General features: G+C 39.0%; 1 protein-coding gene across 15 annotated transcripts in view; it reads left to right on the forward strand.

Annotated features, from left to right (window-relative positions):
• Nucleotides 1-17,223, forward strand: part of BNC2 (basonuclin zinc finger protein 2) — a 461,841-nt gene that overhangs the window by 30,947 nt on the left and 413,671 nt on the right. Inside the window, exon 1 of one of the 15 annotated variants that reach the window (XM_063594478.1) lies at nucleotides 9,958-10,079. The exons of 13 other annotated variants lie outside the window; for them this stretch is intronic. Coding sequence is in view for 1 of the 2 variants with exons in the window: in XM_063594479.1 (XP_063450549.1) it covers nucleotides 10,021-10,065 (45 nt within the window). In the remaining variant the exon portion in view is untranslated. Of the gene's footprint in view, nucleotides 1-9,957; nucleotides 10,080-17,223 lie in introns of those variants that run through there. One more of the 15 variants, XM_063594479.1, reaches the window with a different exon arrangement.

Here is a 17,223-nt window from a genome sequence, read left to right on the forward strand (position 1 = left end):
TTTAGTATACTCACAAGGCTGTGGAACCATCAGCACTATTTAGTTCTAGAACGCTTTCGTCACTCCACAGAGAAACTCTATCCTCAACAGTAAATCCTCCATTCCTCCTCCCCAGCCCTTAGCATCTTTTACTTTTTGACCCACTGTTTTCTATAAAATGGGTATAATAATATTTATGCTGGAGTGTTTCTGAGATGACATATGTGAAAATTCCTAGCATGGTATCTGTGTAATGCAAGTGCCAAACACCCATTCGTTTCTTTTTCCTATCACAGAAACAGAAAGTATCATACTTATATCTACATGAACTATTTTGGAAATTCTAATGCCAACATCTTTTCTAAGTGAATTTCTCTTACTAGTTTGGTAGATCAACAGTTTGCAAGATACTAAAAATCATAGTGGAGGTTCATATGTTAAAATAACATAAGGCAAAGCAGCTTCAAAACTCCAAAAAATATGTGCATTAAATAATGTCTTGCAGGCGGGGTGTGTGGCTCACGCCTGTAATCCCAGCACTTTGGGAGGCCGAGGCAGGTGGATCATCTGAGGTCAGGAGTTCGAGACCAGCCTGACAAAAAGTGGTGAAACCCTGTCTCTACTAAAAATAGAAAATTAGCTGGACGTGGTAGTGCATGCCTGTAATCCCAGCTATTTGGGAGGCTGAGGCAGGAGAATCACTTGAACTCAGGAGGTGGAGGTTGCAGTAAGCTGAGATTGTGCCATTGCACTCCAGCCTGGGCAACAAGAGTGAAACTCTGTCTCAAAAAAAAAAAAAAAAAAAAAAAATTGATAATAATGTCTTGCAGACATAGGCTTGGGAAATACATCTTTTGCAATGGGCAGTCATCATGCATGCAGCTCTTTTCATGGATTAATCTTTTATTTTGAAGTATTTTATCTTTTTTTTACATGTTTTAATTGTTTAAACATTTTCAAACTTTGTATTTTTGATTTTATCAGAAGGCATGGTGAATACCACAGTGCAGTGAAACCACTCAAGGATCATAAGGGTTCCATTGTTAACTTAAATGGCCCACACAGACCTTATGCCCTGGGTTTGATTAGCTTTTGATGATATGATGGTTTGATTGTGGACATACGGTTTAGCCAGGATATCTACATTTTGAGGAATAATTAGTTACATTTCTGATGGCCTCACAACATTTTTACAAATGTTTTCTAAGTATTTATAGTGTAGTGGAAGTAGCATAGGCAGTGTAGGTATAGAAAGCGTCGGAGTCCTGAGTTTGAATCCCAACTATGCTGTGGGAAGTTTGACAAGGGACAGAATTTTCTTTAAGCCTGGATTTCCTCATTTTTAAATATGGAGGGTAATAACTGTCATTGCTTAGGGTTGGAATGAGAATTCAATAAGACATAGTTTGGGTAAGGATCAGCACAGTGCCTGACAAACAAAAACTCATTAAAATGGTGGATGTCTTTCAGATTTGCTTATGTGTTGTTTAAAGAAAGGACTCTTTTGCCCGTTAATTTATGACCTTTTTATCTGCCTAGAACATTGCCCATGAGGTCATTTCTGCCCGTGAAGTAGAGAACTACAGTGTTCAAACGTGGAATCGGAAGAACAACGAAAATACTAATTACCCTAGCTGAGAGGTTATAGTGGTGGAACTGGTGGGATTTCAGTCAAAAAAGCTGATTTTGTTAGATACAATATTATCTACAGTTAGGCCTGTTTATTGTGGAGTGGCCAAAATATGTTATGGTATTTAAAGAGTAGTGAAGATATTTTCCAATCTGAGTGCATACATGTGGTAACCCTTCTCTGATGAGCAGTTGTAGGCTCATTTGACATTAGAACTGCTAACACTTGTGATAGGGTGAATAAATACTTCTGAGCAGAAGCAAAGGTCAAGCTTTAGTGTCAACTTTTGAGTGACAGCTAATGGCTTAAGGGGGAGACGCCATGTTAACTATGGGCATTCATTAACTGCGTGGATATGAAATGGCAGTAAGTTCTCTCCCCTTTTATGCCAGGGGCATTGGATTCTGTAAAAGCAAAAGGGAGAGGAGCGTATGTGGCTGCCAAAATGAGATGGTAAGAAGTTAAATGATCAGGACACAGAGAAATTAAGGAATAGTAAGGTTTAGTGGGTATGCGATAAACATTGCAGATAGGCTCTGTGGTATGGACCAGAAGGCACAAGGTCTGGATTTTTTCTAACCCAGACTCTGTCACTGACTGCCTGTTTGATCTTTGTAACTTCTTTGGTACTTCTTTAGACCTCCTTATCTGAAGAACAGAGTAAGTTAAAGATGGAAAACAGGTTTCAACTCTTATCAATATTGATAGATTGGTAAAGGCTATTGAGAAGAGAATCCTGCAACGGTGTCTTGGGTCATTGGAAGGAGTTCTGGGATTAGTTTAGCAGTTTCTGGTGACTGTCATGGGGTGGTGGTGGGTGTGTGCTTGCAGGCATGCATGTTTGTACGTAGGTACATGCATCACACCGCATTGGTTGACTAATCATTTGTAAAAATCCTTTTCAATTCAGTCTATATATTGGAAATTACGTTTTTCTTGGCTGTAAGGTTGAGAGGATCTTCTAATCAGCCTTTAATTTTTCTGACTGAAAGCCAGTGTACTTCTAGTTTTGGGAGAGAATTACGTGCTATAGAGCTGGATGCTTAATAGGCATATAGTGATGGCGCCTAAGACGGAATGAAATGGTTGGTCCGAGAGCTAAAGAGTGCGCAGCGTGCTTTAGACTTGCATGGGGTTCTCTTCTAACCTGCATATCTGTGTGAGTCAAACATAGTAGGTCCTTTCAGATAGGTAATCATCTAATGAGCCACAGTTAATTAAATGTTTATCATTGCTTAATATTTGGTATAGGGCATTTTATTTCTATTCTAGGATAGCTTTCAAAACTAGTAATTTGGGCAGTATTTTAGTACTACATAGAAGGAAGACTGGTACAAAATGGGTGATGGCGTGTAACTTTTACCGTATTGATACATAGCATAATATAAACAGGGCATTAAAAGATGCATAGCCTTAGCAACGAGTGCTAGTTATGATTGGTTGAGCAGCATTGAAAGCAACTAAGATTACTTTCAGATATGTATATTATATACAAACTGTTGCAGAATTATTGCTTCACTTTTAAGGAAAAGAATCCTTAAGTTTCTAGTGTCTTTTATCTGAGAAAATTATCCAGAATTGTTAACAGTTTAATCCACTATGTTGGAAACTCTGTTAGAAACTTTTATGTATCAGCTCTTTCTGCAAGGAGGAATTATTAAGAGCTAACTTCTGTTAGCTCACTTCTACTGACTAGTGAAATTAGTAGTTTTCTTTCATGTGTGCTCCTTAAGAAACTGTATGTAGCAACCACATTTGTGGCACACATAGACCAATACAATAGCCTTTTTGTATTTCTTTGTATCTTTCTCAAGTACTATTAATGTTGTCCTTACTGTGGGTCAGGAGTCATGTTTTACTCATTTTTGAATCACCCAACCTAGCATAAGCCACGCATACAATAAGTACACTATAAATAATGTTGAATCCATAGTTGAAATACAATTTTACCTAAGAGCAACTGTGAGCTACCAGGTGAAGATCATGTCTACTTTGAAGTCTAAGTTGGGGAATCTGAAAACACTGGATTTACCATTATGCAGTTTATATGTGGTAGTGTGATGTGATTCTGTGGTGATCAGTTTTTACAGTGACATCCACAGAACTAAAACATTTGAGGTAACAACTCGCATTTCTTTTTTTTAACACGGAGTTTCGCTCTTGTTGCCCAGGCTGGAGTGCAATGGAGTGCTCTTGGCTCACTGCAACCTCCGCTTCTGGGGTTCAAGCGATTTTCCTGCCTCAGCCTCCCGAGTAGCTGGAATTATAGGCATGCGCCACCACACCCAGCTGATTTTGTATTTTTTCTTTTTAGTAGAGATGGGGTTTCTCTATGTTGGCCAGGCTGATCTTGAACTCCTGACCTCAGGTGATCCGCCCGCCTTGGCCTCCCAAAGTGCTGGGATTGCAGGTGTGAGCCACCATGCCCGGCCTGCTTTGTTTTTCCTGTAAAAGTCTATCTAGAATTAAACTGTCAGTATGTATTTGTACATGGAAAAAAATTCCAAAGAAACATTTTTGGTTAAAAATATGTGGTAGGTTGAAACTTGTGTACCGTGTAAATATCGCATTATGTATGCCTTATTTAAGTAGACCTAAATACCTGGTAGCCTGAGCCATCAGACTTGCATAGCTCCAAAGGGCAGTAGTGATCTTGTTAGGGTTTGGCATCTGAATGATCTGGTTGCCTTTTCCTTTTGGCGTTTTTATACCAGGTATCATAAAATACAGAAAGCAGAGCAAAAGTGAAAGAGTAGAAACCCTTTGTTTTTTTTTTAGACAGAGTTTCACTCTTGTTGCCCAAGCTGGAGTGCAATGGTATGATATCGGCTCACTGCAACCTCCACCTCCTGGAAACCCTGAGCTTTTTAAATGCTGAGGCAGAGTTGATAGTAATAGAAAAGCAGTAGCTTAGGAGCCCTAAGACCAGGCTAATTTGATAGGTCTGAAGTTAGGGCTCCTCATCTTTGAAATGGTTCAAGAATACCTGTCTTATATACCTTCAGAGGATCACAGTGTGATAACATGTTTGAAAGTACTTTAGATAATTCTGAGGTTTTATTTATCTCATTCTACAAATATAATTTGAGAACCTCCTCTTCACCAGGCATCGACTTCGAGGCTGGAGATGGAAGAACTTGGCAGTCTACCAAGGACTTTCCAGTCTGGTAGAATTATGGTTTTCTTTCTTTTTTCTTTTCGGGATGGAGTCTCGCACTGTCGCTCAGGCTGGAGTGCAGTGGCGCGATCTCAGCTCTCTGCAACCTCTGCCTGCAAGGTTCAAGTGATTCTCCTGCCTCAGCCTCCTGAGTAGCTGGGATTACAGGTGCCTGCCACCACGCTTGGCTAATTTTTGTATTTTTAGTAGAGACGGGATTTCACTATGTTGGCCAGGCTGGTCTCGAATGCCTGACCTCGTGATCCATCTGCCTTGGCCTCCCAAAGTGCTGGGATTACAGGCATGAGCCACCAAGCCTGGCCAGAATTATGGTTTTCTAAGATTATGTTTCATAGTGTTTCAGGTTTATATTACTGAGATCTTTGTTGTGGGTCCATTTTTTGGGTTCAAAAACATGAAAAGATAGCATTTTGAAAGTGTTTTGTTACTTCTCTATGCTTATAAAAATTTGACTCTTAGAACTTACCTATGTAGTCCCCCACCTGAGATACCAGGACAGTGGGGAGAGAATTTATGATGTGGTAAATTTTTTTTTTTGGCAGAGCCAAAATATTGTAACATATGTTGAACCAGGTGTGTAAGTTGAATACCTTTTAGACATGTAGTTGTCACTGTTAATATAAGTGGCCTGCTATCACTCAATGCTGTGGACAGCCCAGGGGCCTTTTCTGAATCTTTTATAAGCAGGAAGTTTAATTTGCGTATATATTTTTATTTTTTATTTTTTTGAGGTTGATTCTTCTACCAAAAACTGAAAAAAAAAGTATTATTAGATAATTTTTACTTTATGGGATTTGTTAGTCCCAGTATTTGTAGCAATTTCACTTTAAAATTCGTGATTAGCAGAATGTCCTCTTTTCATTTCTGATGACTTTCTGTGGTGAGGAGGGTTCACTTAGAACCAGGGACAAATGAGGGTTGGTTGAGTAGGATCAAACTTAATAAGAATTAAGGAGACATTAAATATATTCTTGAACTGGTTTTCTAGGATTCTTTTTTTTTTTTTTCTCCTGAAAGGAAGAGCCGGGCCAAAGTTTTAAAAATCAAGACAAACTAGAGGTTTCTTCACATTCATGGCCATATTATTGTTTGGGATTCTATTTAATTTTCATATATCCCTTTATGTTTCTAAGAATATGTTTCTGATGGTCTACTTTATATATGCATTCGTTTGACTCCAGCTATAGTAATAATTGATTATACCTTAAAAAAATGACCTCTGATTCTTCATTTAAATCAGAACAAATTGTTTTTGAAAGCAGCGCCGTGAGAATTACCTTGAATGACCATAGACTTGGCCCACAAAGGAAAGGAAATTATGAAGAGGAGGAAGCCATGCCGTTGGTCTTCCCAAATCCTAATCTGGGAACCATTAGCAGGACCGTCTTGCTGTGAGGCACATTCATAGCGTGAGAGGCAATTTCTAAAACTGCTAAAGTCAATCCCTGTAGGCCTTTAGAGATTAAACTCACTACCTCGTGTTGTAACCAGATGAAAATAATTATGTACTGCAGCCTGCTGAGTGGGGTGAAATAGATTTCTAGTGCCAGGATTCTTAACTAGGTGGGATGGGTGCTGTGTTTTACTGAAGACTCCCTGCAGTTGAAAGATTTATCCTATTAGAGCAAGTCTCAAACTGGTAAGTCTGGGAAAAAACAATTCAACTTTAGACGCCAATTCTTCTAAAACCTCTTTAACTTAAATCTGTTTTTCTTGGCAAGAGAGTTAAACCTCATATTTAAAATAGGATACCAGAACTGTGCCTTGCACACAATAGTTTTCTGCTAGATAGATATTAAGTACACGATTTTTTATTTTTTCTGAAATGGGAGTCTCGCTCTGTTGCCCAGGCTGGAGTGCAGTGGCGCTATCTCTGCTCACTGCAACCTCCTCCTCCCAGGTTCAAGTGATTCTCCTTGCCTCAGTCTCCCAAGTAGCTGGGACTAAAGGCATGTGCCACCATGCCCGGCTAATTTTTTTGTATTTTTAGTAGGGACAGGGTTTCACCATGTTGGTCAGGCTGGCCTTGAACTCCTGACCTCAAATGATCTGCCTGCCTCGGCCTCCCAAAGTGCTGGGATTACAGGCATGAGCCACCATGCCTGGCCAAGTACACAATTTTTATAACCACAAATGCAGTGAGGTTTCCTTCTCTATCAAATAAGGATAATAATGGTACCTAACTCATGGGGTTGTGGTGGTGAGAATTAGATGAGTTTACTACATGTAAAATGATTATAAACATACTTAACAAAGAAAAATCAATGCTATTGATTGAAAATCAATCAGTTGTTAAAGTATTAAACTATTTTGACATGCAGAAAAGACGAATAATGTTTGCTATTATATGAAGTTGCTGTTGTTAACATCTCATCTGTATGAATTGTCTATTTGTGTGGAAGGACAGTGTTGATATTTGCACAACACTCTGTAACTCAGTTCTTCTTTTGAACAATTTGTGATACTAGAGGAATGAAGCCACTATAAGTGAATGAAACTCGCTGACTAGACTTTTCTTAAGTACCCATGGATATCCATGACCGACTGGATCCCAGTGAACACTGAATTCTATGAAAGAATAGTAACTAGTCATACACAGGGGAGATTGCTGAAGATGTATTATCCTTTGTAGAATTATTAACATCTCACTTAAAAAAAAAAGCAAAACTAATATGCGGAGATGGGGGAATCTGTTTTCATACTGCACTATCTCTTAATCCATTTATTTAAAAACTCTTTGTTGAGTGCTTACTATATATAGGACAGACATTATACTAGACTCTGGGGATTCAGTGATAGAGAAAAAAAGACTAAAAATCACTTACTTGTAGGGAGTTCACAAATGGGTGAGAAGACCGGTATTATTAGATAATAAGGCAAAAATGTAAAATGCTAACTGTGGAAGGCAAACATTGGCTTCAAGATGCATGTCTCCTGAGTTCTCTAAGGAAGTAGCATTGTTTTCTTCTTTCTACAGAAGAGTGACTGGGCATAGAGAAGGTAGTGGATTTAGCTATGGTCAGGCAGCTGGTAATAGCAAGGTCTGACTTATAGTCTGACTCTAAGCCTGGTGGATTTTTTGCTTTTCTGCAACTGTCTGTCATTGCTACCAACACAGGGAAAGGAGGAGTATTAAGTGGCTACAGTTTTCAAAAGTATTGATCTGTTTTTGGAGTGTTTGAAATAAATGAACATTGACCCCAACAAGTGGATTTGGGGTTTGCTTCCAAAAATCTGTAACATTGAATTTTTTATTAGTGTAGTTAAGAGTAGAAATTAAATACTACAAATATCAGAATTATTTTGCTTAAGGGATTTTTTTTTTTGACTGGCCAGTGATGGTCAAAGTTTTTTTGAGCTTTGAGACCACTCTTCATTTTTCAGATAGAATATTACTCAGAATCCAAAAATACAAAGCAGTGACCACCAACTGGAGTTTGTGGGGTCAGAGAAGATTTCTCTGAAGGGTTGTTTGAGCTGAGATCTGAAGGATGCAGAGAAATTAACTAGGTTGTCTGAGGGCAAGGTAGAGGGTGCTGAGTATTGCAAAAGGACTGAAGGCCTGAGATTAGAGAGAGCTTGCTTGGGACATTGGAGGTGTGGACAGGCCATTGTAATTGGTTCCGAGAGAACCTAGTAGAGTAAGGCTGGTGAGCTGGTATCAGACTGAAGGGAAGGAAGGGGCTAGGAGGCCGTGTTAAGGACCAGAGTTACTACTCTAAATGAAATGAGGAGGTTTTAAGCAGGGTTTGAGTTCACATGATTTTCTTGAAGGGCTTGCTTAGCCACCCGTCATTCCCTTTGGAGTGGTCTTCCTTCTGGAGTCAGGGACACCATTTGTCTTAAGTGCAGTAGTAATAATTCCTTATGGCAAGTGGCCAAATAACCAGCAATTCCCAGCATGTGAGGCCCCCATAATGGGCCTGCAAGGACAATAACACTTGAAAAACATCAGAGAGAAAAAAAAAATTGCTCTTTGCCCTTAGTGAACTAAGGCTAAAGGAACCATAAAGGAATATAGTCAACCATTACTGCTCTGAGGCTAATGACCTCGAAGCTCTTGGCTTCCCAAGCTAGTTTTTTTTCTCTTCCTTCTTGGCATTTCATTGCTTGAGAAAACTGTTCCGGGAAATGGAAAAAGAATGGAGTTCAGACTCAAAGTGGGTCTTTACTTTTTGATGATCCTGGTAAAATGCTTACAGGGACAGAAGGTTGAAATTGTCAAGAAGAGTGTTTTTGGATTTGTTAATCTTGGTCCTCTTTGAAGGCAGAGTGCTTCTAAGAGAAGATCTTATTCATCATCTGATGAATAGGTCAGTTGTCACTTGGGAGGAGGGAGCGAAATTGGTGGTGGCAAGAGAAGGGTGGATTTGTAGGAAGCGTATCACTTTCCTGAGGGTTTTGTTCTAATTCTTCTCCAGATACAAATAAACGCAACATTGGGTGAATTGATTGACTTCTGTAAGACTGATTCCTGGACTGTAATAAGGAGTTTGGGTAGGGCGGGGGGGCTTACACCTATAATCCCAGCACTTTGGGAGGTCAAGGCAGGCGGATCACTAGGTCAAGAGATTGAGACCATCCTGGCCAACATGGTGAAACCTCGTCTCTACTAAAAATAGAAAAATTAGCTGGTTATGGTGGTGCGTGCCTGTAGTCCCAGCTACTCAGCAGGCTGAGGCAGGAGAATCGCTTGAACCCAGTGGGCGGGGGTTGCAATAAGCCGAGATCGCGCCACTGCACTCCAGCCTGGTGACAGAGCGAGACTCCATCTCAAAAAAAGAAAAAAAAAAAAGGAATTTGGATTCAGGGACTTTTCTCAGGTTTTGTTCAGCTCTTACCACTTTGTTCTCCTTCTACCTCTAAATGCTATATGGAAAAATATGTATTTTGGGAATTAATGTGCTGTATGTTTTGTCTTGAGGATTTCACAGACCCTTGAGAGAATATTCTGTGTTTATTATAGAACTTGGGTTAGGATTCGTTGATTCACTTGTTTTACAGTCAGGACATGAGTGGGGTGGAGGTCTTCAGAAATTAATGTCATCTATTGCCTACACTGATGACATGATAGTAAGCAGATCAAGTCTTGTAGCTATGTTCTTGAAAGAAACTCTTCTAGGCCTCTAAAACTGGGCAAAACATATTGTGTTCTCTGTTCTGTTTCACAGATTGCCTGGTTTTCTCTGGAATTCTGTGCTTCATGGCTTCTTTTCCCTTGATAACATGACACATGACTGATGACGTCAAAGAACCTTCTAGATTTTCTCTTCTACTGGTATTTAACTACATGTAATAGTTTCATATTTTTCCTTTGAAGACTACCTTGTAGTTTTACTAAGGGCTCATGAATGAAACCTACTAAATGGACCGTTGAAATATCCTACATCCAGGAAGCTGCATTGCAGTATTTTACTCATAGCCAGCTAGAATTCTATTAGATTGGCTTGCTGATTGTCCTATTAGTTTTTGTTTTGTTTTGCTTGAGGATTCAACTTTTGTGGCTTTCTTTAACTTAATAGTTATGGCTGGTCTGTAAACCTGTAGATAAGGTCAAAAATTATGGGTAAACTCTTCAAAGTTTCGTAGATCTTGGTTGATAGGAGTGCAAATCTAATAGCCCATGCATGTTATAACCATTGCCATTATTTGCTCAGTGGAGTAAAACAGAAAAGCATTAGGGAGAGTCTCTATGGAGCTTGATGCAATTGGTGTGACATTGTCTAAGAAAAGTTGGTGGTTTGAGGAACCATAACCCAGGAGCACTTGATTGAGTTTTTAAAACACACAGTAGATTAAGGACAGAAGTGTGTCGAGTTCAACCACCAAATCTGTTCATATGGGTATCTCATAACTCTTGGAACTTGAATACTTCCTATGCTGACTCCAGGTTTAATTTCATTCTAACCTTGTGATGCTGTTAATAACCAACATTGCACCACCCCCAAAAAGCCCAAAAAACAAACAAGAAAACCTCTCACTGAAAAACCATTATTTTGAATTCGACATGAGAGTCAACGCATTATTTGCCATTTTTCTCATAAAAGTTAGCTGCAAGTTCTGTTTAAGAAATTTTAAATAAGTAAATGGCACACAAATGAATACAGATATATTCCAGTTCTTTGAATATACGTGAACTCTTTGCTTATTGGTTGAATGCCAAGATCAAGGTGAATGAAAATGGTCATTGAAGCTCATCCATCTTTTAGACATTTGGCACTTCATTGTGCAAATGTGCACATTGATAATTTTGGCTTAAATGTTTGGCATTTTATTTGGAAATCTGTTAGCCCCTTTGAAGTCTTTTAATTTGGGAGTGGGGGTAGATTTGACTGGAATAATAATAAAGTAGGCTCTGCAAATAATTGCAAATACACAGATTATTTCTTTTTTGTAGGTTGCCAACAGATTTTATAAATTGGACCTTGACACTGATTATTTTAGGTTGTCTAACTTGTCAAGAAGTACAGTTTCTGTTACGAGGAAATAATGACGTTTTCGTTGAGAGGATGAAACATTTTCCACGACCATGAATCTGTTACTGGCTTCATTCAGCCAGCTGCCAGTGGAATCCAATTTTTAGAAGGCAGAAGCAGTGCCATTCACCCTTGCTGTTCTTTCATTCCTCAAATTTTAAGTCTTTCAGCCTCCAAGAATCCTTAGGGTATTCCTCTGCCAGGTTAAATGTGTGAATTACAGAGTAAAGAGTAAGTTGAAGATTTGTCCATTTCCTGCTCTCAAATAATAATTTTTCATGGTTTTCTTTTTTCTGTTTCCCTTTGGTGATCTACTTTCAGAATCTGAGTCACTAAATGAGTTTTATCAAAGGAGAATGTACTTAGATACTTAGAAATGGAAACAAGATTTGTAAGTTGGCAATCACCTTGAATGAAAATACAGTTGGCCTTCTGTATCCATGGGTTCTGCGCCCGCAGATTCAACCAACCGTGGATCAAAAATAATGCGAAAAAATCCAGAAAATGTTACATCGTTGCTGATGTTTCAGTATAGAATATTTTCTTGTCATTACTGCCTACACAGTATAGTATATCAAATATTTACGTAGCATTTACATTGTATTAGTAATCTAGGGATGATTTCAAGTATAAGAGGATGTGTGTAGGTTATATGCAAATGCTACACCAATTTTTAAGGGATTTGAGCGTTCGAAGATTTTGGTATCCTCAGAGGGACCTGCAACCATTCCGTAACACCCTGATACTGAGGGACAGCTATACTAGGTGAATACTGCCTTGCCTTAGCCAAGCTGATAACTGTGTATGTTATAGAGATAATTGCCCTCCAATGCAGTTTTGTTTTTTGTTTATACCATGTTGGAAAACCGTTAGATATTTTATTGAAATATAATTGTGTGGAGTTTTTGAAAGAAAATATGGAATATGTTGTTTCAAAAGCTTTTCACATAGATTGTAAATTTCTTTACAAACCTTCTAGGCTTTTCACAGATATAAGCATTTATAGCAGAAATGTAGTGAATATTTTTATACATAGTCTCTAAAACTTAAGTAAGGCCCATTATACAAATGATTGGAGTAGAAATAGGCATTAAAATGTGGTGGATTCATGCACAAGTAGGTGGTTTGTGTCCTATAGTGTGAATATAGTGTTTTCTATTTTCTTTACGGGGGCATTTCTGTTCCCCTGGGGAAATAAACTTCCCATTTATTTTTCTTAAGTATTTTTAAGCTTGGTTACTTATTTTTTTAAGTAATCCCTGCCACTGTTTATATGTAGAACCCAAGTAGCATTTGTAGTTGAATTTTGTACATTAAAAATATTTTGATCAGCAAATATTTAACAAGTGCCTACTGTGCGTTAAGATGTTTGTAGAATTGCTGTTTTGTTTGTGAATGTTAGCACTGGGCATAGATCTAAATCCTCCTCTTTGCAAACACCCCTGAGAATAGGAACTAAGGTGAGAATGTGTTTTGGCCTATATCGTGTTTTCTAGTCATTTCTATGTATTTTATTAGAAAAATATTTTTAAAAAATGTTTTGGGTTAGGGAACCAACCCACTTGTCCAACTTGTGAAAGTCTGCGGAACAACACCACCATCAAAAAAGACAACATATTCGGATCAGGAATGTAATCACCCAGTCACCTAATAAAAAGAGTGCTTGAGTATGCATATGGAACAAAAAAGCAAAACCATTCATTTGGTAAAGGATGAGTAGGGGCCAGGAGACAGCCCTACCCTGAAGATAGAATGCTTTAAAAACATGTTGCCATTAATATTTAAGACAGAAAGCGTTTTGAGCCCGCTCCTCTCTTCTACCCTTCCTCAGCATTCATGTTGTAGTTTGCTCCCAAATGCTCACAAGTCCGTGCCAGACGGAAATTCGCAGAGGCCGCTGCAGTCCCGCAGAGGCCACTCAGGGGAGGGACGCGGGCGGAACAGTCGCGCTCAGTCCTCCCAGGCCGCCCCAGGCCCCAGGTCCTCTGGTGCCTCGTGCTGGCTCCTGGCTCGCCTCCCTTCTGCTCTGCCCAGCCCACCCCGCCGCCCCCCTGCTCACACATGCGGCCTCTCCCCCGCGCCCCAGCCTCTGGAGTCGCTTCGAGGCCATCTAGTCATACGCTGTCCATCAGATGTGTTTACTTTTTTCCTGACAGCCGACACATCTGGAGCACATATTCAGGTTATTCCAGTGCCACTAGACACATTCCACAAGATCATTTCAGCGGTTGTTATGGCGATCTTCCTCCCTCCAGTGATTTTCAAGTTGCATGACAGAAATAGCTGGAGCTAACCAGGGGGACAAAAGTCAACGGGATCAGGAAGGGCTTCTTTCACAGAATGAACTAATTAGTGACCCTGCTTTCTTCACAGGGCAATGAGCATATGGTTTAATAAAGTGAGTCTGTGACACTTTTTTTTTCTCTGTAGGCAAAGCTGTCACTGGCTGAAAACTTTCCTGTTTTTACTGGTGGGACCGTAGTCTGCTGTCTTTCAACAGAGTTTACTTCACAAGTAGAAAATGTTTGCTCCTGAGAGTTAAGCTTCAGAACGTATTCTTGGCTTCATACTACCTAACTATAGCAGGTCCTGTAACTTAAAGAGACAGTATTAATTTTATATTCATTTCATGGGAAGGGTTTATGCTTACTCAAGACTAAGCATTTTCAGTTAGGGTTTTGTAAGTATTATGAATTGATACCTGGAAGTTCAGGTAAATATAATGTGTTGTTTGCTGTGGTTTTTCTATAAAATATAATCAGTATTTCTCACTGGATTAGTTACAAATTTATTTGAACCTGTGATTTTTTTTTGGGGGGCACAGTTATAGAATATTTTGGTATTAAAAGATTTGATTAAGCTACTCCATTTTTATCACATTTTAAGTAGCATGCAGATGTCTGGTTATGTCTGTCAATTTTTTTCCTGAGGTACTTTTTATATTTTGTGTAGGATTTTGGATGACTTTATACTGTGAACATATCATTGCAGACATGGAAATTTAGACCTGAGATCGTTTAGTGTTAGTAGTAGAAATACTGCTTGCAGTTTATAATGGATATATAAGGCAATTCTATAAAGCACTGCCATCTTTGATCACTTTATGAAGAATACAAACATGCCTCAATAAATGTTTTTTGGATGAATGGGCATATCATATGGATTCAAACTAAATACATGTTGCCATTAATCATGAGTCTGAGATTTATAAATTATAGGGGCCCATTTTCTTTTTTTTGTATTCCTGTACTCTAATTCAGTCTTGAAAAATGTAGCCAGCTATACATGTTTCACACTTCTTCCCATATGTACCATGATACTCTTTTACACACATGTGCACATAGAATCTCTTAATCTCCTTTTCTTGTTCTTTCACCAATACTCACAAATTCCACTCCTTTGCACGCACCCCATTTTTAGGTTGAGACCCAATGCACTTAAGTCACCATGAACAACAAAGTTTATAGTTTTCCTTTTTGATCGAATTACTCATGTGTTGACTGAGTTCTCCGGATTCTAGGAATATGACAATGAGTGACAAGTAGGAGAATCAGAGCTGGACTCACCCAAGCAATTGTCTTAATCGTTCTCCATCAGTACAATACCTCTTTCCTCCACTCTCAGTCAAATTCCTGTTCAGTGGGTCCCACTGAGGCTGGTCGCAGCTGCTCTGGAGTACCTGCTCTCAGGAAGACTAGAAGAACACTGAAAGGTCACATAATTACATGTGAATTTAATTCACAGAGACCTGCTTGTCGCTTTTCCATGTGTTTCTCCTAGTTACACATTATTAACTGTGGTGCCTTGTAGGGCTTCAATTACTTGGGCAAATATGTATCGTGCAGAGACTGAGCACAAGTTAGAATGCTGAGAGTGGTTATAAAATTATGTTTTCCTCTCCAGATGTAACTTTACAGTAATTAAACCTAATGCAATGTAAGCGTTATAGTCAGTGTTGTGGTAGCTATCTCCAAGTCTAATTGGTAACATCGCTTAAATCATAGCACTTATTGCTGGTTATCTGGGAACTGGAATAAACCAAAAAAGTTACATACATTAACCTTTGGTTTTTCTGCATCGGGTGAAGTGGATAGCTTGTCCCTTTATCAAAATCTGTCATCTGTATTATATGGAATTTTGATAGCATTTAGAAAATCTTTTTCTTATTTAGATAGCCCTGTGTATTCATCCATCCATCCATCTATCCATCCATCATTTCATCTGTCTTTAGGCTATTTTCCATAGTTTGTTGCCCTGGATTTGGAGACTTGATCCAGCACAGAGCTGTTGTCCACTTGGGTTATTGGGGTTTCCCTTTCTAAGTAGATGATCAAAATCCATGGTGAAAACATGCTTGCCTTCCATAAAGGGCTACTTGTTTACTATATTTCAGTCATTTTTCTGCCAAAAGTAAAAAGTAAAAGAGTCCAAAAGATAGAAAAGAATCTCAAGTTTAAAATTTTCTTTTGCATTTATTATACCCAAGAATATGGCAAGCAGCTTAATTTAATCAAGCAGCAAGAGTGCCAGACAGTTTTCCTGCATGTGAGAGCTAAATAAATAGTGGACCTCCGTATGGCAGTGATAATCGCAACTTAGAGGGTTTTCTCAGTTGTGAAATGTTTGTGTTAAGGATGACTTTTTTGTTGTTTTTGTTACAGTCTGACAGCTGAAGATGCTTTTAAAACCTTCTAGTTACTTAGAGCAGAGCTATATGGCACAGGCTTGGTGGTTCTAAAAGGCAGGTCCTATCCATCACAGAAACAGCAAGTCTCTGGGTTATGGGGGAAGATTGAGGGGTGGGGGAGTGAAGTAAGGAGAAAGGGGGGCTGTTGTGTCCAGTTTACATTTGTCACCAGTGACTAGCTTTTAAAAAATGTATTAGCTGTGCATGGTGGTAAGTAAGATCCAGCTGCAGGGGATTATGGCTTTGAGTGGGTCGGGGAGCTTGGAATGCATTTAGTTCCATCAGGGGATTTGTGTCCCTCGTCATCAGCCTTAACATTGCTAACACAGTAAAGATTAGGAACAGACCAGTGTCACCTGCCCTGAACTTTGAAAAACCCTGGAACCATTAAACAAAGGGGGGTGCTAGTTTAGAAAGTGTCCCTTCTCTCTGTCCAAAGTGTTTTTCAAATGACACATGCAAAAAAAAAATACAGTTATGCTCAGGTGAAAGACTGTCTGTGGTTGAATTATTTTCACAATTTAATGAACATGTCACAATCATAATTTCTAATGAAAAACACCTTCCACAAATAACTTTCAGTTAATGAACATTTTTGTGAAGTGATTTCCAAATCAAAATGAAGAGCCAGTAGTTAGGAGGGAATGTTTCTGAGCTTTAGTCTCACTCCATAGGAGAAAAAGATTTTGCTTGGTTTGGGTGACCCTCCCCTCCTCCTCCTCCCCAGGAAGAAAGTTAAGAGAACACCACAAAGGTTTACTTTTTTCAGGGATTTTGAAATTCAGCATACATGCCAGCAAGCAGTTTAGAGGCAGGAAGTCTTTTCTAGTAGTGCAGTCATGAACTGGTAAACTAGAAGCATCTGTAAAAATTTAGAGGGAATATCAGCTTTCTCAAAGCTCCAGCCCAAGTGTAATGAGGTGCAAATGATAGCACTGCATAACCCTTCCCCACCCCAATTGTGGAATGAGATATTGAGACAAAAATAAAGAGGAGAATAGGGATTTCAGAACTCTACTGTACTGAAATAAATTTTGATTTTCAGATGAAATGGCTTTTGGGTGACTAAGGATAGCCCCAACTTTGACGGTTGATGAGTAGAAAATAAACGATTTTCAGCTCAGCATCTCTAGGTACCATCTTTGAAAAGTGGTTGCTTTTGGGCTGTGAGTGCATAAATGACATACCTCCTCATTTGGCTGAGTAAATTAACGAGAATTTTTAGTATAAAGTAAACTTCCACTGATTCGTATCTTTGGCAGGCACCTCTCTC

This window comes from Pan paniscus, chromosome 11 (assembly GCF_029289425.2).
Source record: "Pan paniscus chromosome 11, NHGRI_mPanPan1-v2.0_pri, whole genome shotgun sequence".
In the NCBI taxonomy this organism is placed as follows: Eukaryota; Metazoa; Chordata; class Mammalia; order Primates; family Hominidae; genus Pan; species Pan paniscus.